At 37.2% G+C, this 24,300-nt stretch overlaps 2 protein-coding genes across 10 annotated transcripts in view; both read right to left on the reverse strand.

Annotated features, from left to right (window-relative positions):
* The window catches only part of LOC143861401 (uncharacterized), a 49,368-nt gene extending 30,732 nt beyond the window's left edge, over positions 1 to 18,636 (reverse strand). Inside the window, exons 1-12 of one of the 9 annotated variants that reach the window (XR_013239961.1) lie at positions 18,338 to 18,635; positions 16,294 to 16,518; positions 14,486 to 14,516; positions 14,159 to 14,343; positions 13,187 to 13,346; positions 8,131 to 8,227; positions 5,337 to 5,506; positions 3,910 to 4,076; positions 3,457 to 3,639; positions 2,931 to 3,020; positions 2,178 to 2,258; positions 449 to 592 (exon numbers count right to left, since the gene is read on the reverse strand). Coding sequence is in view for 7 of the 9 variants with exons in the window: in XM_077372323.1 (XP_077228438.1) it covers positions 449 to 592; positions 2,178 to 2,258; positions 2,931 to 3,020; positions 3,457 to 3,639; positions 3,910 to 4,076; positions 5,337 to 5,506; positions 8,131 to 8,227; positions 13,187 to 13,346; positions 14,159 to 14,343; positions 14,486 to 14,516; positions 16,294 to 16,518; positions 18,338 to 18,442 (1,638 nt within the window). In the remaining 2 variants the exon portion in view is untranslated. Of the gene's footprint in view, positions 1 to 448; positions 593 to 2,177; positions 2,259 to 2,930; positions 3,021 to 3,456; positions 3,640 to 3,909; positions 4,077 to 5,336; positions 5,507 to 8,130; positions 8,228 to 13,186; positions 13,347 to 14,158; positions 14,344 to 14,485; positions 14,517 to 16,293; positions 16,519 to 18,337 lie in introns of all 9 variants that reach the window. The other 8 variants (XR_013239962.1, XM_077372323.1, XM_077372322.1 and 5 more) reach the window with 8 other exon arrangements.
* A 2,245-nt stretch (positions 18,637 to 20,881) lies between these two features.
* LOC143860846 (Pectin lyase-like superfamily protein) lies at positions 20,882 to 23,788 on the reverse strand. The gene is made up of 4 exons (XM_077371685.1): positions 23,076 to 23,788; positions 22,034 to 22,137; positions 21,679 to 21,817; positions 20,882 to 21,222 (listed from the first exon to the last, which is right to left on the reverse strand). The coding sequence occupies exons 1-4, from the start codon at positions 23,670 to 23,672 to the stop codon at positions 21,001 to 21,003; spliced, it is 1,062 nt and encodes a 353-aa protein (XP_077227800.1). The 5' UTR covers positions 23,673 to 23,788; the 3' UTR covers positions 20,882 to 21,000.
* Positions 23,789 to 24,300: the final 512 nt, after the last annotated feature.

Genomic DNA, 24,300 nt, shown 5'->3' on the forward strand with positions numbered 1-24,300 from the left:
GGTATTCTGAGCTTGGCTAGGGGCCGATCAGAAAGATGTATTGTGGAGGGTGACTCGCAGAATGTTATCAGCTGGCTTAGGGGCCCTCGGAGTTCCCCGTGGCGATTTCTTAAATTCTTTGACGAGATTAAAGATATCTTACAAGGGCTTCAGGTCTCTTTCCAGCATGTGAGAAGATCTGCTAACGAAGTGGTTGATAAGTTGGCAAAAGATGGAGTATCGAAGCAGGATTTAAAACTTTATGATTTTCTCCCTCCTTAATTGTATCTCCCGGGGCAGTTTCAGTTCCGTGGGAGTGTTATGTTTTTCTGTTTCTGTAAGGGGGACTTCCTCAGTCTTCATTTAATATATTCTGCTACCATTCAAAAAAAAAGATGTCACATTCTCAAAAGGAAGCAATGTTATGCAGTGAATATTACGGTTCAGGCATCAGGAAAAAGCCTCTTACCAAAGCAAATGCATCTTCCAAGTCAGTAAAGTGAATGAGAATTTTAATCAAAATGGATTGCAAACTGCCGAATTCATTTTCAGTGACTCCCTTACTGGATGCTCGCATCGAGACACCATCTAAAATGTCGGTCAGATATTTTCCCTGTCATTGATTATCGGTCAGATATTTTCCCCGTCATTGATCACATTTTTTAATTGAAGCAAAGCTAACAAATAATAAAAATAAAAAATCTATAATAATAATAGATGACAATGATAAATGATACCAAAAGCATGCAGTTATCCAAGTATGGAGCTATGTGCCAGAAACCATATCTTTTAAACAGCAATGAAATATAGAGAAAACAATCTACTAGAAGTTGATGTGATCCACTAGAAAAATTGGCCAAGACTTGATTAGGTAAAGAGCATCCTGTTGGGGAAAAAATCCCTTCCATCTATTTCTCGTGTTATCAGATTTCAATCCAGCTTTTTTTTTTGAAAGTTAGATTTCAATCCAGCTTTTTCTTGAGATACTTTAAAAATTCATGATTTGCAGAGTCAATGTGGAACTCACCGTGGAATTGTCCCTGTTTATTGATGGGTTTGATTTAGATTTCTTAAATATGGATAGAGAACGTGATATGAATGTTAATGTCCTGGTTAAAATGGCAAGATACATAGCAAAGAATATGTCAAATGTATACTTTCTAACTAACATCTCAAGCATTTTTCATTTTTGAATGGTAACAAACATCTCAGACATATTTCATATATCAAAACAAAATAAATTTTAGTTATTTTCCTTAACAGAAAAGATGAACAAACTTTTCAGAAAATAGGAGAATAGACACCTAATCTGAAACTTCAACTGATATCATAACTTTAAATAATGAAACTAAGTATAAACTCGTAACCGGTAATAGATTCTGACAGCAGAATTATCAGTTTAAATCCTTATTCCCACATTACAGACTCCTGCAAATCCTTTTTTTCATCCAAAATTAATCCCTCCCAGATTCTTACAAATTGTACAATTTACGGTCGAAAAAAAAACAAAAGCAAAAAGAGGGGGGCTCATATCAACACTACCATATTTTGATAATGGCACTACTTTCTTCATTTAACACTTTTTAAAAAGCTGTCAAAGACTTTTACAATTTCTAAAAAGCTCTAAGCAGCCAATCAGAAAAGCGCCACTGCTTTCTTCATTTTACACTTTGTTAACAAGCTGTCAAAGGCTATTTCAATTTTCAAAAAGATCTAAGCAGCTAATCAGAAAACGATAAAACAAAGTGATTAGTGCCATTACCAAATTATGGTAGCGCGGATATCAGTCCCATAACATAAACATATAGTGCATATGTTCCCTGTAGCAGAGATATGGTCCTTTTTTGGACATAAAGTGTCTAATGATGACGTCTAAATACAAGCTACCTAAGAAAACCAACCTATGCCAAACCTCATACAAGCATGAAGTTAATAATAATTCCTAAATAAATTCAGTATATAGTAAGCAAAAAGCAACATGAACTTCAGAAAACACGTAACAGAGCTCCCTACTGGCATATGCTGAAGCACAAAAAGCAAGCAACCAGAAAGATTCACCACCTTTATCCACTACTCATCTTGAGAATGTCAATGCCCCTCCAAAAAGATATTGCACAACACCATATAGAGAAAATATCTTAAGCAAGTAACATATTAGTCAAGAATAGAAACTTGTAAATGGAAAGGAAGGAACATACCATCTGACATTGAAGTACAATGTCCAAGTAAGCATCTGCAACCTTTAAATACTCATCAAGCTCACCATATTGACAAACCACCTGTAATCAGAGATACGATAGTAACCACTGACGCACATCGAATTACCTCTTGTATTAAATCAATCAATTCATGTTTTGCAACAAAGAGAGGAGCCACCCCTCCGCCATGACGCCTAAGGCGTTTTTCCCCCTTGGACAACCAAGGTAAGCCTTCTTTCCTCCATCTCTTCATGGAGCTAGAGAAAATAAGAGGCCATGTGTCGAGAACTAGTGTTCGGACCAAGTTATCTAGGATGTCATCCAATTCTAAAGAGCTTGCTAAGATAAGATTTTACTAGGAATTGAAGTCTCTATATTGCAATCTAAGGATATGTGGTGCATGCATTTCTGAGTATTCCTTACAGAGGTTTTAACTTGGACTTCCAAAGACAGGATAGGAGGAGACCAAGCATGTTCAGGTAGACACTAAGTTTGCCACTGCCTCATGGAGAGGATGGCCAGTGCTTCTAATACACTATTAATGACGAGAGAGAATTCAAAACGCCAACATTTTCAAAGACTCCAGAAGCAAAAAATTAGATTAAAAATTTTCATTACTACACAGCGAGAGCATTAAGAAGGGGATAAGCCTCGAAATGTTATGAAGGCTCAAAAACGACTCAAGCCATAGAGAGACAAACACCGGCACTACTGCATAGTAAAGCAATAAGAAGAGATAATAAGCTTGAATACCTGAAAAACCTTATCCAGTATAATATCAACAGAATCCATTGTGGGTCTGCTGTCACAAAGTTTTAGTCCAAGCAACCTGTAGTTCAAATACTGCACACTGAAATATCAAAAACTGCTTATAAGGGAGCACTCATCTCATAACACTTACGGGCCATTTGGATATGCGGATTTTAGAATCTTGGATTTCCTCAAAATCGTAGATGGGAGACGAAAGAAGGAGACCATCCGTCGTTCGCTGATTTCTCGCCCTTCTTTCCGTCAGCAAGAGAGTAGGAGATCATCCCATGTTTCCAGGTTTTAGAAATCTCAAGATAGGGGAGAGATTTCTAAAAAGTAAAACCTGGATTTCTTACTTAAAATCCAAGATTCTAAAGAGAAGAGAAACAGATGGTCTCCTTCTCTTGTCTCCCATCCAGGATTTTGAGGAAATCCAAGATTCTAAAATCCGTGCATCCAAACGGCCCCTTACTACTAATGATGTATAAAATAAATATTCTGTGCATGACATGAAGGTCGTGTAACACACCTGATCAAGGGAAATATCCTTACTGTACTCGATAAGCTGTACAATCTCCAGGGCATTAATATTAACAATTTCAGAGGGAAGTTCCTTGAGGAGATGATGTAAAACAATGGAAACACACGGGACATCCCCAGTCAACTTTGATACATTCCTCCATAAGTCACGCCCCGCAAGAATTTCATCGACCTTGCACATTCAATCAAAATTTCAACCAAATGTCAGTCGTCGAAACTTGTATCTGGTAACTAAAAATGATTTTTTAAGTATATAAGAAACAAATGCCACACAATAAAGAACTGGGAGACCTACACCTATTAGGATTAAGTCGGAGTTGTGGTTTATAAAGATTTACTAGGCCAAATGGTGCCACGGTTTAAAGAGACCTGGTACCATTGTTTATAAGGCAATGCCAAGCTGATAAATTACAATTATAACACAAGGTTCTTCATTGCTAACCTGACATGCATTCTTAACAATGCATTTCACAATCCACTCAATGGTTGGGTCCAGTAGTGTCATGAGCAACTTTTTATTCTCATGAATATTTTCGTGATTGCTTCCATTTCTTGAAAGAATCCGTTTCAGTAGAATTGTGATGTCACTAATGGAAGCAATGAGATATCCTGAAATAATTAGAAAAAAATCAAGAAAAAGAAGAAATGCAAGATCCATGAGGAAAAACATGGATTATTTGATTTGATAGCTCACAAAGCTAGCAAGTAATATGACCTCTTAATCACTATTATAAAGAAAAATTCCAAATTAGATAAAATGAAATTGAAGGTCTGGTTTAATGAGTGCAAGTAGATAGATATCAGATACACTAACTTATGAACAGAAAGTAATATATTCGTAACTTCTCATTATGAAAAAAAATTGGCAATTTTGCCATACAGTAGAAAAACCTTACTATTGGAGCAGATGTTTGCCTAATCAGAATTTATCACTAAGGCAGAAAATTATCCAATGCAAAGATGTACGTTCTCTGAAACTTTGAGTTGGAACACGGACAAATTGCTCCAAAAGTATCTAGTCAAGTGACACAAAAAAAATCTTCCAATCAGGCATCATGTGTATTCAATCCCATCTAATCACACTAAAGCTAAAATGAGGAAGAGGGAGGCAATGTGGCAATCATGGAGAATAGTGGAAATTCAGAATTTACACTTTATGAAATGGAATAGTCAATTTACATGTGTTTTCTTTTTCTTTCTTTTCATCTTCTTCTTTTGGCATTCGGAAATAAATGGTTCGTTAAAAGAGCAAAAGAAGAGAATCATAAAAACCATTAATAAACGGGGGAAAAGGCGCAAAGAGTGGGATGAATGTCTTTATTATAGGTGGTATATTCTTTTTTGTTTTATACACCATTTTTCCATTGTGATCCCTCACATAAGGGCACTATTTTCCTTTTTCATTTTATACACCCTTTTTCCGTTAAATGCCTTCTGCGATGGACACTAGCAAATTTCATTTTTATAACTACTTTTAGAAAATTAATATAAGTGGGATGATTAACCAAGTCCAACCCTCCCTCCCTCCCTCAAACTTATCAACACTTTACGAAACAAACATAAAAAGCAGCGGGAGTATTCAATACTACATAAACATAAAGGTTCATTATAGCTTTAAATGAATGTATTAATATGTATGTATGTTCGTGTTGCATACATGTCTATGAATGTACGTATGTATGCACGCATTTATTTTCCCACATATGCATGTAATAACGTGTGTAAATGTGTGTATGCAAGTATACATGCGTGTCTATATGCACACTTCTATAATATGTACATGTATCTATGAGTGTTCTTGTGCAAGTGCATGTGGTGTGGCGTATATGTGCATCATCACATATGCAAGCATACGTTTGGAAGTCATACCCGTATCACATAGAGGCAATGTCTGTGCACAGCGGGCCATATATAGACGACAATAAGCAGATGCAAGTGGATCTGCTAACCCCCTTATCATCATAGTCAAGCGTTCAAGGATCCCCAAAGAGTTATCTTGAAGAAAATGCCAACAACGCAAAATGGCCAGCTCTAGATAACTAATACAGGATTAAAAACAGAGAAGAATGACATCAGAGTCATTTAAAAATTGAAGATAAAAGTATGAAATTATTGACCTTAGTTCAAAAGTTCTTGAAACTAACTTTGGCACTTTTTGAAGTTGAGTGGGATTTACAATAAATCCCTGTAATCAAGAACATTTGTAGTAAGATTTTACTCAATGTGATACAACATAGAGACAAATATCATTCTTGGGTGTTTAATGTCATAGTATTAATTGGAGGATTTTAAAATTTTTGAGGATTTTCTCAGGATATTATTGGGAAAATGTTGTAGAAAGCGAAACAATAAACCCAATACATAAAATATATCTCTAAATAAATGGCAATATAGAAAGTGACATATATATATATATATATATATATATATATATATATATATATATATATATATATATATAATGAAATATCATTAAAATATTCCATCATATATATATATAATGAAATATCATTAAAATATCGGTATGATATTGGAATCTATCGGGAAATCTTGAAATAATCTCATTCCTTGAAATATCAAGAGATAATCAGTTTTCTAAAATTATCATAAACAGAATATTCAAAAAAACATGAAAATATATTTTACAAATATCCAAGATATTGTCACTATCAGAAGAGTATACAATGTTAAAAACAAAAGGACCTTGAAGGAGGATACATAGGAGAGATTAGCTAAAAAAGCAACCAACTACAGCCATACTTTTCCTATCCTAAGTTCAAAGAACCATAGGTATCGACCCCTTTGTAAGGAACATTATTTACATTTTATAATTTCAATTTTGGAATTAGGTTGTTTTTTGATAAATATCACTGCTATTTATGAATGAAAATATGAAATAGAAGTATAAATGACATATAGCCAAAGATTTCCTAATATATAAAACTTGTCCAAATGTCTCTACATCTGCTACCTCATTAGCATGAAGTAAAATGTAATCAAAGGATACATTGATATCACACTCTCCAAATCCCTAACCTCGTCAATGATGCAAGCTCTTTAAGGAGACACTTCTCTTCTACCAATTAATTGCATGCAAGCTCTTCAAGGAGATACACTTCTCTTCTACCAATTAATTACATTTTAAGAATCCCTTCAACGAGTAACTTCCAATGCGGCCAAATACTGAAGAAACTTAAGCCATCAAATAGAACCCAAGCTTTTGCTTCATTAGAACCCTGCCTAGAGGGCCCAGAAGACCTAACTTACCATAACTATCCCAGCACCCCTCTCATCCTCCCAAGCCCTACAAGCTCCCATCAACATTGAAGTAGATAAAGCACATCCTGAGATTCCAACCTGAACTATCAATTCCTTTCCTAGTCCTCATATCACTTCCCTCCCCTATTGACTTAGGTTTTGAAACTAACACCCCAAAACTCTTCCCAATGGTGATTGTACAACCATGCACTTTATCATCCATACTAACCTCCATATCGATGTTACTTCGTCTTTGATGTTCTAACATTTATTTTTTCCCAAAATCCCACATAAAGTTAAGAAGTTACGAAGTTTCCACGAGGTGCCATCCTACTTCTCCCCAAATAGATCCCCAACCTTTCATAGAAAGAGACAAATCCGACATAATCCAACATAAGGATAAAATGTCATGCCACTTAGCCATTGCACACAGAATGAGAACAGGGTTCACTTTCTCTTCCCCTTTTCTACACACAAAGCACACATCCCCAAATGCAATCTTTAATTAACAAGGAAGATCATGCACTAGAATTCTCTGTGAACATGTTTAACAAGAAGCATCACCTTTGCTCAGTGATGAGCTATAAAGGCAATCATTGCATAATTGACCCTATCTATACATCAATTTTCTTCCCTATGAGTTCCAGTATTGATAAGAATTCTAGTTCTTACTCTTCATATGTTATGGTAGATTCCAAAGTGTAAATCATTAATAGTCGACCAAATTGAGAAATGTGGTGTCAAAAACAAACCTATATGGAGGCGTGTCTTTACTTTTTAAGTGATGGAAGAGTGATGTTAATATTTGTGTTCATGGAAGGCATAAATATAAAGGAATTGATACTAACACCTTTTACTTTTTATGTGATACCCTAACACCTTTGATACACTCTCTTTTTCCTCTATTTGAACACCTTCATCGGTTGTACAACTCATCGTGAATCATGACAGCCAATGAAAGAAGTTTAAAATAAAGATAGACAGGTGCAAATAGGAAAAGGATGAATATGAATATCAACCACAAAGATTAAATGATTTGGGCAAAGAAAATATACAACATTATCTAATTCATTGTCCACCCAGAGAAGGAATTTTTGTTTTTCTTGTGTAAGGTGATTGCTACTATCGAAATTTAAGATTGAAAATTTTTAACTTTGTTTATTCATGCTCACTACTAATTACACTTAATGCAATAGCTTATGTTGAATGCTATTTTTTTATTTTCTTTTGAATGGTTGTTGAATGCTATTTTGACTTGTCGATCATCCATGATACATATAAATTATTTTTTTTGAATGGTTCCATGATACATATAATTATTCACATTTTTGCTTCATTTTCTTTAAAAGTAAAATAATGAACACACAAACACAGAGTGTGAAAGAAAAATATAAAAGAACATCACATTCGTGGAAGAAGCTCGTGGATGGAACCAATTTTGTTGAACCAGTTAATACAGGTTTCTTTTGCATCATGGCAGATGTCACTGGCTTTAAAGTTTTCTGCAGTAAACCAAGAAAGGTTTAATGAGAAACAGAGTTTAAATTTAAAAGAACATGCAGATACACTATCATACTATTAGTTTTATTTATTTTTTTGAAATGACACGCTAATACAATTATTAGTAGCATAAACAGTTTCAAGGAAATTCCAATATAGGTATAAAGAACATAAGGGAATGAACATATTGTAAAAGGTACATGTGTATATTTATATTCTAATTTTTTATAATTTTTTCAAGAAGAGAAAATGAGGATGAGTATTTGTTTTTTTTTTAATGATAGCTTATTATATTGAGAAAGTAAAGGGAGAACCCGCAACTGAGATGGTCAATGCAAAGAAAAAGGAACAAAAATACAAAGAAAAGAACTACAAGAAGCCTAGGACCACAAGGAGAGGGGGGGATTAAAAAATACGCAAGACACCCCTACCAACTACAGTATGAGCTAACATACATGCACCACTGTTAGCCTATCTCCTGACATGCTGAAAACAAATCAGATAGCCTGCCCTTCTATCCTAAATCTCGTCAATCATATGAGCAAATCTCCAAGGAAAATGGTGGCTCCCATCGATCCACCTGATGACACTAAGCGAATCTCCATCCTACCCAAGCCTCAGCTCTCGACCAACCATAAGCACTATAACACCGCCCTTAGTTCTGCTTCATTGGAATCTGTGATCCCAATGTTGCCAAAGAATGCCCACCTAGTCAGATCCCTCTCCCCTGAATTACCCAAGCTCGACCCATCAAAGTTAAGCGTCAATGACCCTGGATCAGGAGGAGTCCACCGAAAAGCAAGAAACTCCTCACCACTGAAGATCTCTCTCCAACAACATCTGAGATTGGAACTCGAGGTAAACCTGACGCAAGGGAGGATTTTCCCCCAGGAAATGTTGAGCGAAATGGACTTCAGGTAAATATAGTACGGTCTTTTGACCAAATTTCTAAACAGACGGTTGTTTCTTTCCTTCTAAATAACCCTAGAGTTAGCCAACAAAACTACCTAGATTGTATGTATGCATGTTATATTATGAATGAGGTATGTTTGCATTATTGTATGGGAAAATGGTTAGGGGTCACCAGGCCAAACTTAATCACAAGTTTAGTAAAAAAAATGAATAGCTCAAATCCAGTTTCTGCCCGATTACAAAGTAAATTCGGATCTGATTAGCCGATGGGTCCAATTCATTTGATAACTTACATATAGGAACAAAGCCAAAAATGATAAAGACCAACCAGGCTCACAGATTTCAAAAAGGACAGTAAAAGAAGCAAGTGGTTTGGTTACAGGTATGCACTATCTACCACACATTCGGATGAGGACATGTCGCATGGCTACTTGGAGAATGTTTTATTGGCGAGATGACTTGATGAGATTCCTAATGGACAATATATGATGAAGTTTTCTCCTTTGATTATAGAGATCCTAACATGGAATAACTAGGTTATAATAGGAAGACTTATTTTACATATGACAATGTCATAAGATTTTCAAAATGGCTTGGTCGCGCATTAATCTATCAGAATATTTAGTTTCATACAATGAGATTATCCTATTAATAGTGTAATGTTACGTTGTATGAATAAATACCAAAGTTAGAGAGAGTTCCCAAAATGCTTGTAAGAATGGCTAATTGACAATAAAAATGTTGATGCATGTGAAGAAGGGAATCATCAAAGAGGAATTAAATATGGCAGAAAACATACAAAAAAATTAAATATGGCAGAAGGGATGCCCCATAAGGTACATTGGTTTTCCTCTTTTCTCTTCCCATCTATCATATTCTGAATGCATCTCTCTCTTCATAAGGTTGGTCAGAAAAATACCAACTGTAAAGCTTAATTACTATCTTATGCAGATCACTTGGAGCTAATTGAAACTGTTCAAATAGTTATAAGATCTTTTTTATTGGCTGCAATTCAAATCCCAATATAAGTTACCAATGATAATGAAAGATCACGGCTGCCATATCCGAACACGACCATATTTTAATAATGGGGTGAACTGACCGAGTTTTATACTTTTTAATTGGCTGTTGAGAGCGTTTTGGGAATTGTAATAGCCTTTGACAGTGGGTTAAACAATGTAAAACAATAGGTGAGTTCACCCCATTATCAAAACATAGCCGTGCAGATAGCAATAGCCAAGATTAATTAGAAACTTTCTTTGGGCAAGATCATCTCTGTTAAAGAAGTAGCATAATATCAGTTGGGTCTTATTTCCAAACAAAATGTTGATGTCGGCGTTGGCATTTAAAGGATCCAGGAAAGGAATAAAGCCTCTCTCATCCATTACTGGTTAATTTATAAAGAAAATCGCTCCTTATGGATTAATTGGATCTCAGCTATATATATAAAGAGCCGTGAAAACTACCTCTTATGCGCCACGGGGTTGAAGAAGTGTTTTATCAGTTCAGAAAAAAAATTTGCCTCTCATCTTTCACCTCATCAGCAAGCATAATATGAGATACTTGTTTGATCCTGGGTCATCAAAAGGGCGACTTTTTTATATTTGGGGAACACCACATTTATGACCTGGGACTGCCTAGAGATAAAGTTTCAATGTTTATTGAGAATTAGGAGTAGGAATTTGATCATTTCCCAAATCCATTACTCTCAGGCTTAAAGGATACCATGTCTAACACCTGTGTCAGTAAAAACTCTTCTCATACTGTTGTTTGGACCCTAATCCAAAGGGCCAGTATAATCTTACAGCGCTTGGAAGTTGGAACTCTACCCATTCTTCCTATCTGTAGCCACTTTGGATCTCCATTGTTTAGAATAAAGCATAAGTTCCAAGACATGCCATCTCTGTACGGCAGAGTCCACTGGGAAAAATAAACACTAAAGATTGTGTTCTTGTTATGGGAAAGAGAGTAGATCCTTATTACTCTGTATGCTTCTCTGATGGGAAAAGGCTGGATCATTTATTTTTTGTTGCCCGTTCTCGGCTGATTTGGTGGCCAACTCTATTCAAATTCCATACTAGGCTCCAACCTCGCTTCCACTGCCAAAACAAAATCAAGCGGATCATCTAAAACTCCTATGGATCTGGGCAGGTAGTAATGCTCTTAAAGTTGCTTTCCATTCGACCTTATACCATATTTGATTGAGCATATTCAAGGGTTCAATGTCACGATTGTCACTTTGGTCAACACACAAGATGAGAATTCACCACCATGGTCTGAAAGAATTCTAGGATTTTTTATTTTATTTTTTTTGAAATGGAATTCTAGGCTATTTGATCAAAAAAATGTCCTAAATAAGCAGTCCTTGAGTTATGCTATCGGATGTCCAGTGTTGAGGGCAAAATCTACACCCTCGCCAAGATCCTGACACATGGCGGAAGCATGCCTTGCGGCCCCCACGCCTCTGTCCACCACCCCCTTGCAGGGACGTCCCGACTACCTTGCCCTCCACCTCCTTAGCACACGCCGCCACCCAAAGTAGGAGAAGCTTCCTCCCGCACGTGCGATGACAGAGATCGTGCTCCTCTTCCCCCCAAGGATGACGCCATGCGGTGTATGGCCATCATTGCCCCTAACCAATAAGGCCTCGACACGTCACGCGTACACCGAACTACGGTGTATAAGATCACCGGGTATAAAAGCTGCCACGCTAAAAAACAGAGGATCCTTCCCGTTCTCCCTGGGAAGGTTCTCTCCGTCCGCACTCCATCTCCATCCCTCAAAAACCCTAAGATAAGCCACCCTTTCCTTGTGTTCTTTCATCATCCCATTCAGTTAGTGATACCGATTTCTGACTTGAGCGTCGGAGTGGCTTCCCGGAGCCATAGCTCTGGGACCCCTAACGCTTTCTCTGCACTCACAGGACCTCACAGGTTGACGCCCAACCAGCCCTTGGATCGAGGAATCGGATTTCGGCATCATCATCAAGTCATGCTTGCATTTTCTGAATCTTCATGGAGATGATAATCCAAAGACTGCATATATTGTCCTGCGACGTAACTTCCCACTCAAGCCAAAAGTCAAGATCTCTAGCACCTGCTAATGGGAGAAGCCAATGGTAGACCAAATTAAAACTAATACAAATGCTTCCTCAATGATGGGTCCCATTGGAGGTATTTTTAGAAACTCAGGGAGACTATAGCCGCCTTTTCATGCCATGCTAAATAGGATGAGATCATTATGCTCGAATTGCAAGCAATCTATAAAGCTTTGAAAATTGCCCAACAGGAAGATAACCCATATGAGGATTGAAACAGATTTCCTATCTTCCTTTCAAATAGTAAAGGGTGACATTATCATTCAAGAAAAAGTAAAGGGTGACATTGTCTGCCCTTCGGAAAGCACTCCTTCAAGCCCATATTTGATCTCCAGTTGGCAGATTTCTTCATTAGACAATATCTCACACTTGGAGAGAAGCAAAATTTGTGGCTACCATCTTGTCAAAACCTGATTTCCATTTCCCCTTTCATAGTTTTGACTCTAATTTCTCTCGTCCCCCAAAAACTCAAGGATAATATTTGTGACAGAGATGACATTCAAAAAACATATATGTGACATAGACAAGTGTAATGAGAAATATGCATGAGATTGTAATTCTTTTCCTTATTAATTATCTGGTAGGGGTTCCACTCCCACCAAACCCCAGCTTACCTTCTTCTTCTTTTTTGATAGGTAAGCTGGGATCGAACCCCTGACCTCAGGGTGAAAGAACATAGTCTTTACCAAACACCAGCTTAACTACCAAAGATAAAAAAGGGAAGAACTCTCACTTTGCATGAGATAATATGCATTCAATCTACAGAATGGGTTGATAGAGTAATTAGCATTGGATTATTATATTTCAAGTAATGAGATACCCCTATTGTAGGTTTATTGTTAATACGCATAGACAGTGTATAATAAATGGTTCCAAAATTCGACAATCTACCAAAAACAGCTGAACAGAAGAGAAACAGGCCCAAACTGAAAAAACAGATTCAGAAAAGGACCTGGCAAACAGCAAACTGAAGTTCCGTCGTCAGCATATTCAGCCTTTCTTTTGATGCGTTCCCAAACCAAGTTGCCGAGCATATCCAATACATCTGTAACTAAAATGACAAGGGTAGGATAAAATTGTAAAACAGATGTGTCCATCAGGAGCCTAGCAACCTACACACAAACACAAAAAACGTATTATTTCGACGGCAAATATATTCATGCTATGAAGTGGAATACCATTTTTACTATGCTAAGAAAATATAATAGGAAAATACCTAGCAAAAAGTCAAGATAATAGGTAAACCTTGCCTACCAAAAATAAATAAACAAAGCTTAGCTTGCAGAATTATTCAAATGGACATGGTTCAGAACATCAACTAATTCAAAAGCATGGGACTCGATGAATTTAGTACTGTCACACAAAAGTAGTTTGATTTGCCAATCAGCAGACATTTAGTGAAGGCTAAAGCTTTAGGGGAATATATATATGCCGAGAACGAAACTTGAACCATCATGGAAAGTTGGTAACATAGGTGATGGAAGATGTTGCAATGGAAGATAAAGATAATATTCAAAGGGGAATATGTGCCAAGAACAAAACTTGAACCATCATGGAAAGTTGGTAACATAGGTGATGAAAGATGTTGAAATGGAGGATAAAGGTGATCTTCAAACATAAATTTGCTAGGGACACCATTTATACATAAACAACAGCACTTGATAGGAACCTGGGTAAGTGATCTTTGCCCATAATCTATGACAGGAAACTTGGGTAAAGTAAAACCATCACTCAATCACCTTCTTCTTAGTCTTTTGTCTAAAGGTGTGTAAACACCTTTATTATATTTTTCATTGCTTCCACTTTGCCCACTAACAATTGAAGGATCTAATGGAAGTTCATAATTCGCATGTTCAACTATGCATTAGTAAAAAAACCCTCAAAAAATATGTATGCATACGCAATTTAAGTTTGATCTCCTTGCCTTAATGGACAACTTAAGAGAAGTTACACGGTCATCAGTTCGCCAAGCACGGCCTATTTCATCTTTAAGTTCATGTAATCTTGAAACATACTCCTGCCGTGTAATAACTTTGACTTCTTCTTTCGCAAATTTCTGTGGATCATCCAACTCCTCTAGATGCAGGCTTGACAAAGATTTATCTGTTGCTGCATGAGCTCCCGATCAAATAACTCAAATAAGAATTTATGGCTGCTCTAACAAACTATTTCAAACGCAGACCCAAATCAAAAGTTACTCTTCCAACAAATGAAAATCCCCCTAGTTACTGACAAGACATTGATTTCATACCTTTGCCACTTCTTACTACGGCATCAGAGACCTGCAAGAGGCAACATATCTCATTGTCACAAAACTACATGGCAAATAATAGGGTCTATTTTGTAATGAAAAGATCGGTAGATATTTGAATTTGGAAGAAACCAAGAAAAATATAATAGAAAGTGTCACAAATACTTCTAATTTTAAATTACCAAATACACTAAGAAAAGAGAGGGTAATTGAGCATAGACTAAGAAAAGAGACTAAGGTGTCAGAGAATCAGTTTGGCTTCATGCCTGGACGATTGACTATGGAAGCTATCTGGATTCGGCGGTTAATGGAGAGATTTAGAGAAAATAAAAAGGACCTTCATATGGTTTTTATTGATTTGGAGAAAGTGTATGATAGGGTTCCCAGGAGTGTTATGTGGTAGGTCCTTGAAAGGAAAAAAGTGCCTACTAAATATATTGATGTGATTAAGGATATGTACGATGGAGCAGTAACTAGTGTCAGAACCATGGATGGCACGTCTAGTGAGTTTCCAATTACAAAAGGACTGCACCAAGGATCAGCTCTAAGCCCTTATCTTTTTACGCTAGTTATGGATGAGCTTACGGAGGGTATCCAGGATGAGATGCCGCGGTATATGTTATTTGCAGATGACATAGTATTAATCAACAAAACCAAAGCAGGAGTAAATGCTAAATTAGAGTTATGGAGAACTACTTTGGAATCTAAAGGTTTTAGACTGAGTATGACTAAGACAGAACATATGGAATGCAACTTTAGTAATGTAAGGAGGCGGGACGAGGATGTAGTAAATATGACTGGACATGACGTACCTAAGAGGGATATTTTTCGCTATCTTGGTTCAATTCTACATAAGGAAGGAGAGATTGAAGAGGATGTTAACCATAGAATAAGAGCAGGTTGGTTGAAGTGGAAGCCTGCCTCAGGAGTTCTATGCGACCGTAAAATCCTTACCAAGTTGAAAGGAAAGTTTTATAAGACAGTTGTGAGGCCAGCCATGCTGTACGGCTCAAAATGTTGGGCCACCAAGAAGCAGCATATGCATAAGATGAGTGTAGCGGAGATGCGAATGCTTAGATGGATGTGCGGCCACACAAGGCTAGATAGAATTAAAAATGAAGACATTCGTAAAAAGGTGGGGGTGGCTCCAATTGAGGAGAAGATGAGAGAGCACCACTTAAGATGGTTTGGACATATTCAACGTAGGCCTTTGGATGCTCCGGTGAGAAGAGGCGACTCGTGCCAAATTGATGGAGTAAAAAGAGATAGGGGCAGACCGAAAACAACTTGAGTAGATACAGTGAGGAAAGACTTGATAGCTAGGAACATAACAGAGAGTCGGAGAACATGACCTTGGATAGGATAGAATGGAAGAAAATGATCCACGTAAAAGAACCCAACTAGAACATGCCCCTGATTAGAGCCGGGTAGATTCCTTTTACCATGTTCATGAATTTTTTTCTAAAGGATTCATTTAGCCGACCCCAACTAGTTTGGGACAAAGGCTTTGTTGAGTTGAGTTGAAATACACTAAAAAAAGTCACGGGTTCATCAGGAATGGACCAAGTAGAAAGATGTTTCAACCACCCTGTTAAATATGCCATAGTGTAATGCTTCAAAAATCCTCAAACTCAAATTATTGAATTTTGGTCCAAAATACTAACGCCTTGTGTTGTATGTATTGAACTGGGCTTATTTTCTCTAATTGCTACCCTAAGAAATTCTTTCATTACCTTTAACATGCCTAATGAGATAGCAAATAGAAAAAGAGATCAAATTTTCATAAAATATGATTTCACAAAGAATACCAAGCTCACGGATGAAATAGAAATTGTCTGGTTGAAGGGAAACTTCTGCGTCAAGGATCTCTTGAAAGCAGCCCATTCTCTAACTGACAGTTGAACAGTTTCGCGTGGGCGACACCTCGTAACAGTTTCATGTATATTTACATCCTGTTTATAAACTTCAAGGTTCTCAGAAGGCTCTCTCAGAGGATCGTAGAAAGCACCCTTCTCGTGATCCGCAACATTCACCTATCATAAAATGTCATAAGTTCCTGGTAAAGCACAGAGAAGAACTAGAAGAAAGCCTTCAAGTGAAAAAAAAAATCATAGACACTCTGACGAACTACTTAAGATAAGACAGGAAAGGTCCACTAATATTAACAAACTCACACTAATGTATGGTATAATTCATATCATGCACAAGATGGGCCTTAGTGGCTATTAGGGCATAACTTGGAAGTTGTCTTTTAAATAAAAAAGAGAGTCCGCCATGATACATTAGTCTACATCTCAGACAAATATTAGAGATATAAAAGAATGTTGATCAGAAGTGAACATATCCTTCAAAATGTTTAAGCTGCTAATGTTCCAAATCAAGTAATAACAACCAACCACTTAAATTACAAATTAGGTTTTCATAATGTAGAAACTTCCTATCAAACAAAAACGCGTTATGCAAAAGGACAAGCAGATGGATTAGTATCTGAACTTTTCTTGACGAGTCTCCAAAATTGTTCTTGAAAATAAATGAGACAAAAAAGTTCAAGGAATGGCTTCATTGCTCATGAGTTTCTGAGATAGTGCACAAGCACAATTTTGATTTGATCCTGTGAGGGAGAAAGACCAAGCAAATGTTCGGAAGCACGCACTTCCAAAAGAAAAATAGCATTATGTTTATCACAGAGAAATATTGGAGGACAACTATAGTACACAATGATCTGAGAACTATAGCTTATATTGTAAGTAATTGATGACACCAGACATTAGATTTGGTGAACTTGCCAACAAGGTGTCATTTCTATCATTACTGAAAGCATCAGTTTGGAAATTTGCTACAGTTCCATTGGTATAGAACGTCAAGTGTGGCTTCAACCCCTTAGTATAGAATTTTCTGATTCATTATAGTAGAATTCTGGTTAGAATGGCTGATCTTCAACTCCTTATATTAACTATAGCTTGCATTTGTGATTAAGAAATTTTTTTTCATGATTTTTTTAATGGTGGGAACTTTATTAAAAAGGGGGGCAAAAACCTAATGACTGAGGTGGACACAGAAAGTACAATCTTCTAAGCAGTAATCTCATGAATTTTTCACATTACTAGTTGATTCTAAACTTTTAATTGCCGTTCACTGTATGCACATTCAGGCTCCCCACTTGATACATATAAACACGAGGACGCTGCATAAGAATTTTCAAAAAACTTGGAAGAATTGAAAAGTGTATCTAGTGGCACACCAACTAGAACTCTTTGTCCAATATTAGCATTTGATAAACATGGTCCCAAAACATCTCCCTACTCATCATGGTATCAATAGTTGGAAAATAAACGATTTGATCAGATGCATTGGAATAGTAACCATAAAGGCAGGCATTCAAAAGTTGCAAATGATGATTCTATTCAATATGATTTTGAGATGGCTCTCTAAATTTAATTATGTGAGCTCAAAAGACGATAAACACCTAGTTTAGAGAATTCTAGGCCGTGTTGGCATGTGAATTGAAATTTTAGGGTTTTTTCGCTTGGTTTTAGAAAGTGAAACTAGTTAGTTGCATCTGACCTAAATTCACTAGTGCTTTCACATTATCTATATGTTAATCACCAAGCACCATCAACAAACGAAATGTTGCAAAAAAAAATCGTGGGAAACGGGTGAAAGAAATTCAACAATTGATGAGGAATCAGAAAAGAAGACGAGAACCTTATAATTTTTTCGATGTATACCTAGGTCTGTCTCTTCAACAACCAAAAAAAATCTAATAGGTATTATTGTTAACTACACCCGATTCGAAATTGCAGAAGAAATCCAAAAACAAAACAACGAGGAAGAAGAAGAGGAAGTAAAAACCTTGTGCGAGGGAGGGCGAGCGGCGAGAGGATGATCGTGCGTGCGCACGCGAGGGAGTGCATAGGCAGCTTCCTCGGCACTATAATCCCGAACTCTGAATTTCATCCCTCTCTCTCTCTCGCTCTCTCTCTCTCTCCAGTTTATTTCAAGGGACTTCCTAAAACCGCCCCCCTCAGGTCTCGTCAGTTCAATCCAAAACAAGCCCTAACCCAGTTATTTTACTAATCCAAAACAGGCCCTAACCCAGTTATTTTACTAAGCCCTGTTCGTCTTGGATTTTGATAACTTGATTTTTGAGTCCAGAGCTGATTATTAGATTAAAAAAATGTGTTTAATTTTGAGACCTACAATTATTTTTTGACTCAAAATCCAATCCAGAACCGGGCCCAAATAAAATCGGGTTGAACTTAAGATTGAAAGGGAAGTGATATAAGCACAACCACATTTTGATATTTTCACTAATTCAACTTCTCTTTTAGGGGCCATTTGGATACGCGAATATTATAATCTTGGATTTCCTCCAAATCATAGTTGGAAGACAAGAGAAGGAGGAGACCAGCCGCCGTTTTCTGTTTTCTCACCCTTCTTTCCGTCAGCAAGAGAGCAGGAGATCATCCCGTGTTTCCAGGTTTTAGAAATCTCAGGATGTGGGAGAGATTTCTTAAACTTGGATTTCTTACTTAAAGTTCAAGATTCTAAAAGAAGTGAAGCAGTCGGTCTCCTCCTTCTCTCATCTCCCAACTACTATTTTGAGAAAGTCCAAGATTCTATAATCCGCATATCCGAACGGCCATTTGAAAACAGTGTAAAAGAGGGTTCATGATCAAGTTGTTGTATGCTGTCCTGAAAGCATTTCTTAGATTTTAAGTGAGAAATTCAAGTTTTAAAAATCTCTCCTGCATCCTGAGATTTCTAAAACCTGGAAATATGGGAGGATCTGCAACTCTCTTGCTGACGGAAAGAAGGGCATGAAGTCAAAAAACGAGTAAAAAACGACGACTGGTCTGCTTCTTCTCTCGTCTCATAGCTACAATTTTGTAGGAATTCCGGATTTTAAAATCCGTGTATCCAAATGGCCCCTAGTGTTTAAAGAGCTGTCAAAAGGCCTTAAATTTCCCAAAAAGCTCTCACGAGCCAATTAAAAGAAGAAAAGGCTGCTGAGTTTGTGGAAATATCAAAATAAGGTTGTGCTAACAACATTTCGCGATTGAATGGGACTACATTGGATAATATGTGCAAACTTGAATATTACGACTCGACAAAATCACAGATCATAGGGCACGTTTGGCTAGCATGGGTTTTTTTTTTTTTCATGACAAGACGATGTCTCCAAGTGTGGATGACGGTTAAGTGCCTAAAAATCAGGAAACAAAAAGACTGGAAACTAGTGTCTCCAAGTGATGAGAAGTGGCAAAAAATCACGGAACAGAAGAACTCTACTCAAAATCAGAACTACTTTTTCTTGATTTTTGGCCATTTGACACGCTCATCTTAATCATGTCCTCTCAAATGTCTCTCCTTCTTCCTCTGCCCTATTCCTCTCTCTCCACTTGGAGACCTTGGAGAGAACGGTTTATCATGAAAAAAAAAAAATCATGGCAGCCAGGCATGGCCATTATGTAATATAATTTACAAGATAGTGAACACACATTATGCGTGAATGTAATCCGGACGAAAACATAGTGGGCATTCATGGGTCCGTTTGGGCTTGGACGAAGGCCGAAATAAAGGGTCTATCCAAATCCCTCTCCCTCATGTAGATGGTTCCATTAAGATTTCTTTCTTAAACAAATTATTTATTTATTTACTTAATCCATTCCATGACCGAAACAAAAGGGGATACATGTTACACCTTAATTTTGAATTATAAGATAGTAGGGCATGGACTTAAAAGTTAGCCCATAGCCCACCTTACGAAATTAATCATTGGACTTTTCTTTCTCAACTTGGGCCCACAGATGTTTTTGTAAATCCATTTCAAAAGATAAATATTTATACAGAATATATATTTGTTGAAAAATATTTGATAAAACTATATTATCAAACCTTATAGAGTATTACTACGTACCCTAGCAGAAGTGATCAGAACTATATATAAATGTCAATTTAGAGTTATCTGAAGCAATTATTGTTTAAGGTTATTGGGAGGGGTGAGAGAGAAATAAGCGCGTAATCCTAATACCATGGATAGTGAACCCCTTGGACACAGATGCACAACAGGATCTCGTAAATCTTGTTTTACTTTATGTTTCCGCTCAAATTAATTTACTAATCAATTGTTTTTGTAGATTGATCTGGGTTTGCGTTCATAGTTTTCAATCACAATTAGCTATCATTGTGTAACAGACATAACATTGATTTCTCCATCTGATTCTTGTGAGAATCACACTTCTTTTTTAGTTACATGGCACTAGTTACGTACTTTGCATGCAAAGTCTAATTAAAACACAAGGCCGAAAGATATGTATCAATTGCAAGATACTAATTTTCTTTTACAAATGACTCATCAAATCACCTATATTACTGACTAATCGCAATACGCTCAATAATCCCGATGATCATATCCGTCTGTAATTTATGTTGTAGTGGATAATCTCATCTATAACTCTAGGAAATTAACAGAGTTTGCTATAAAATGAACTAAGATAGTCACAGCTAGCATGCTAATTTGTACAAGGATTTCCAGCAATACATCTAAGAGCTCCAGCATCTGCAGTGAGACTAGGCACCATCCATCCTCGAGCAACACTGAATGATTGAGATGGTGAATAAGGAGGAGCACAACTTCCCCATCCAGATTGAATGAAGTAAGCACCATTTAGAAATACATCCATGGAAGATCTCCATTTCCAGTTTTCCCACCCACCACTCTCTCGCTTAGTTACCTAGAAGAGAAGAGATATATAGAGAGAAAACATCAAGCTTCTATCAATGGACTGAAATTTTCCCATTTTAATTTTGATTTTCACTTTTATTGCAGGAAAGCAGAGAAAACCCAAGACATTAATCATGGAAACAAAAGCATTACATCCTAATTTTGCTGAAGAATTTTGATGGGAGAAGTTCAAATCTCTAGTTTGAAGCAATAAGATTTGGAGTAATAGGGGGACTCCTTGAAAGACATTGTTCAGCTAATTAAAGGAGGCATTCTCCTATTTATTTTATAGTTTTCTAATTGGCTATTTGAAGTTTTAGAGGCTGTTAGAAGTCCCTTTGGTTGCCATTGAAATAGTGCATTCAAACGGAAAGCCAGCATAAAACAGGGGAGCGCCATTATCAAATCACTGACCATTTTCCATTAGTCAAAAGACAAAAATGATGGCAATGCTGGATCATCTCACCTGCTTGGCATTGGGATTATTAGGGGCAATGAAGTAGTTGCCTTCACTTAAGATGGTCGGATTCGAACTCCCACCAATAGCGTACATCTCCCACTCATCATACCTATTGTTTGCTACGTGCGCGTATCCGTATCGAACTCTGCATGAATTTAATTAGCTAGGATTAGCATATGAGAAATGGTATTTCCACACCCTTTCCCTTCATTCCCTCTCCATTTAATTTTGGTGGTCATTCATGAAAATGCAGTTATTTTTCAGAAGAAGACAAACAACAGGGGTGCAAATGCAGTTATTTTTAGGAAAAGACAAAACAGAAGGGGTTTGGAAATACAGCTAAAAGGGATAGAAGCATCACCTAGGCATCCTTTGTACTAAACCTGACCCAAAACGATTGTAAACAATCGTAATCTTCATAACCATGTCTGCAACATAACCATCCTGGTGACCTAACAACATCACCTGCAAATGCAACTTTTAAATGTCTACGAGTTAAAAAAAATATATGTAAAACTCGGACTCAGATTGATGGAGCGAGTCAACTCGAACGAGTAACTGAGGGATTTGCTAAGGACCATCGCAAAAAATCTAAAAAAATGTGTTGCATGAAAGAGCAGCCACATATGAATAATGACAAAATCTATTGAAAAGTGAGCATATGTGGCTGCTCTCTCATGCAACAGACGATCCGCGAAATGCCTTATCGCAATGGTCCCTAGCAAATCCACTAGAAAAAAATATTTTGTGGGTTAACTTCATGGGGGTTCTTCTACTTTTACATGGCTGATGAATATTGGCGAGTCAACTCAGACGAGTTTTGTGTTGACTCGGAGAGTTTTAGTTAAGGTTAAAAGAAAGGAAGAAAATTATTGAGGTTGTACCATAGTTAGCAAAACGTGAATCCGCGAAAAAAACCCGGGACAGGAAAAATGGTTAAAAAAATGTAGTAGAAAAACGGAAACACAAAAAATGCTTTTAAAACAATTGTAATTTTCAAAATACAGTGCGGTAAAGTTGGTAAGTTGGCCAATAAAACACTTTTAATACTTTTAAAACACGTTTTAAACAGGTTTAAAATGTTTTCCTCAAAAAGACAGTTTTTTAAGGTAAATTGTTTTTTGATCTGCAAGCTGGGGTTTGGTAGACGCCGCAGACCCTTACCTGTTCATTAATAAATAGAATTACAATCTAGGTAGATAGTACCATGGCTATGCATAGATACAATATCGAACAACATGGGAGAAATTATGGGGTATGGGGATAGGAATATCATTCGCTTTACATGGGCAATCTTCCTTGGACATGTAAAAGTTTTTAACCGCAAACCAATGAAACATGCATGTTTTTTTTTTTCCTTAAAAAAACGCTATTTAAAATGGTATTTTATGGGTTGTACTTACTTTATCATGGTTGGAGAAGTAGTTGTTAGAGATGGTGACAAAGGTGGAACCATGAGTAACATCGGTTAAGCCGTCATCCGAACTCGATAGCGAACAATGGTCGACCCAAACGTGCGAAGAAGCCATTATAGTAATGGCATCGCCGGAAGAGCCAAGACGATGGCCTAAGTGCGTTGGGGTACTCCGAACAAGACCTGCCTTTCCAGGCTTACAATTGTGTATGTTTATCCCGTGGATTATGACATGGCTCACACCTTGCACCATGATGCAGGGGCCATGAGCGATCTCCACCGTCACCCCTCGCCCGTCTATTGTCTTGAAATTGTTCATTATTAGCTCATTCTTGAGCGTAATAACCATGTTGTACTTGAAAATTATCCATAGGGGCTCTGTTTGGATGGCACCATAGCGGAGAGTGCCAATCTTGGGATTGATTGGATCATCGGAGGGATCGGTCACGACATAAATTGCTCCATATATCCCTCCTAGAGCGGCTTGGCCGAAGCCTACAGCGCAATTGGCCAGGGCACGGTGGTTAAATGCCCAATTGGGATTGGAGCGCCAACAAATGTCGATTTGGTTCATGATTTTCAACATGGAGGTGGGTTGCGGTCTACTTTCATAGTAGGTAGGGAAGGTGTCGTGTGAGTTTGCTTGGGAGGAGAGAGGCCCCCATGAGAGTAAATGAGAGAGTAGAAGGAGAAAGGTTAGAGTGGCCATGTTCTTGGTGGTGGGCTATGGTTTCCGTGGAAGAAAGCTTAAAAAGAGAGGAGATTGTGATGCCCACGACCATGGCTTCTTTTTATTTTTAGTTTTCTAGCTAGTTTGATTGGAATTTTATGGAAAGTGGTTGCATGAGCTCTGGTTTATTGTACCTGGTATGATATTTGATATATCTTGTCAATTCAGCACATTTTTTTTATCTTTTCTCAAAGAGCATTGTTAAATTTCATTAAAAGAAACAAGTATTGTAGGGCATGGATCTATTGCCATGTGAACTATCATCAGGTCACAAGTCTGGCCATCATCCTTGGTCCCACGCACATATTAAAAATATGACCTGAACATTTCATTCTACAGGAATATCAAAGGCCCAAATACAACGATAGATGGGACCCACGAGGGAAAGAATTGTGTCAAAGCCTCACCGGTTGCCAAACGCGCTTCATGCGCTAGATTGAAGGTCAACCTCTTTAGTTTTTTCTTTTCATTTCAGTGCTGAAAT

Source organism: Tasmannia lanceolata, unplaced genomic scaffold (assembly GCF_043159265.1).
Source record: "Tasmannia lanceolata isolate RefF3 unplaced genomic scaffold, GAP_Taslan_0.1 ptg000037l, whole genome shotgun sequence".
Taxonomy (NCBI): domain Eukaryota; kingdom Viridiplantae; phylum Streptophyta; class Magnoliopsida; order Canellales; family Winteraceae; genus Tasmannia; species Tasmannia lanceolata.

Coding starts and splice junctions, on each gene's coding strand:
- LOC143860846 (XM_077371685.1), bottom strand. CDS start 23,672: ATGTTGAAAATCATGAACCAAATCGACATTTGTTGGCGCTCCAATCCC. Junction 22,138..23,075: donor ACTTCTCCAACCATGATAAA/GTAAGTACAACC, acceptor TTGCATTTGCAG/GTGATGTTGTTAGGTCACCA. Junction 21,223..21,678: donor ATAATCCCAATGCCAAGCAG/GTGAGATGATCC, acceptor CTTCTCTTCTAG/GTAACTAAGCGAGAGAGTGG.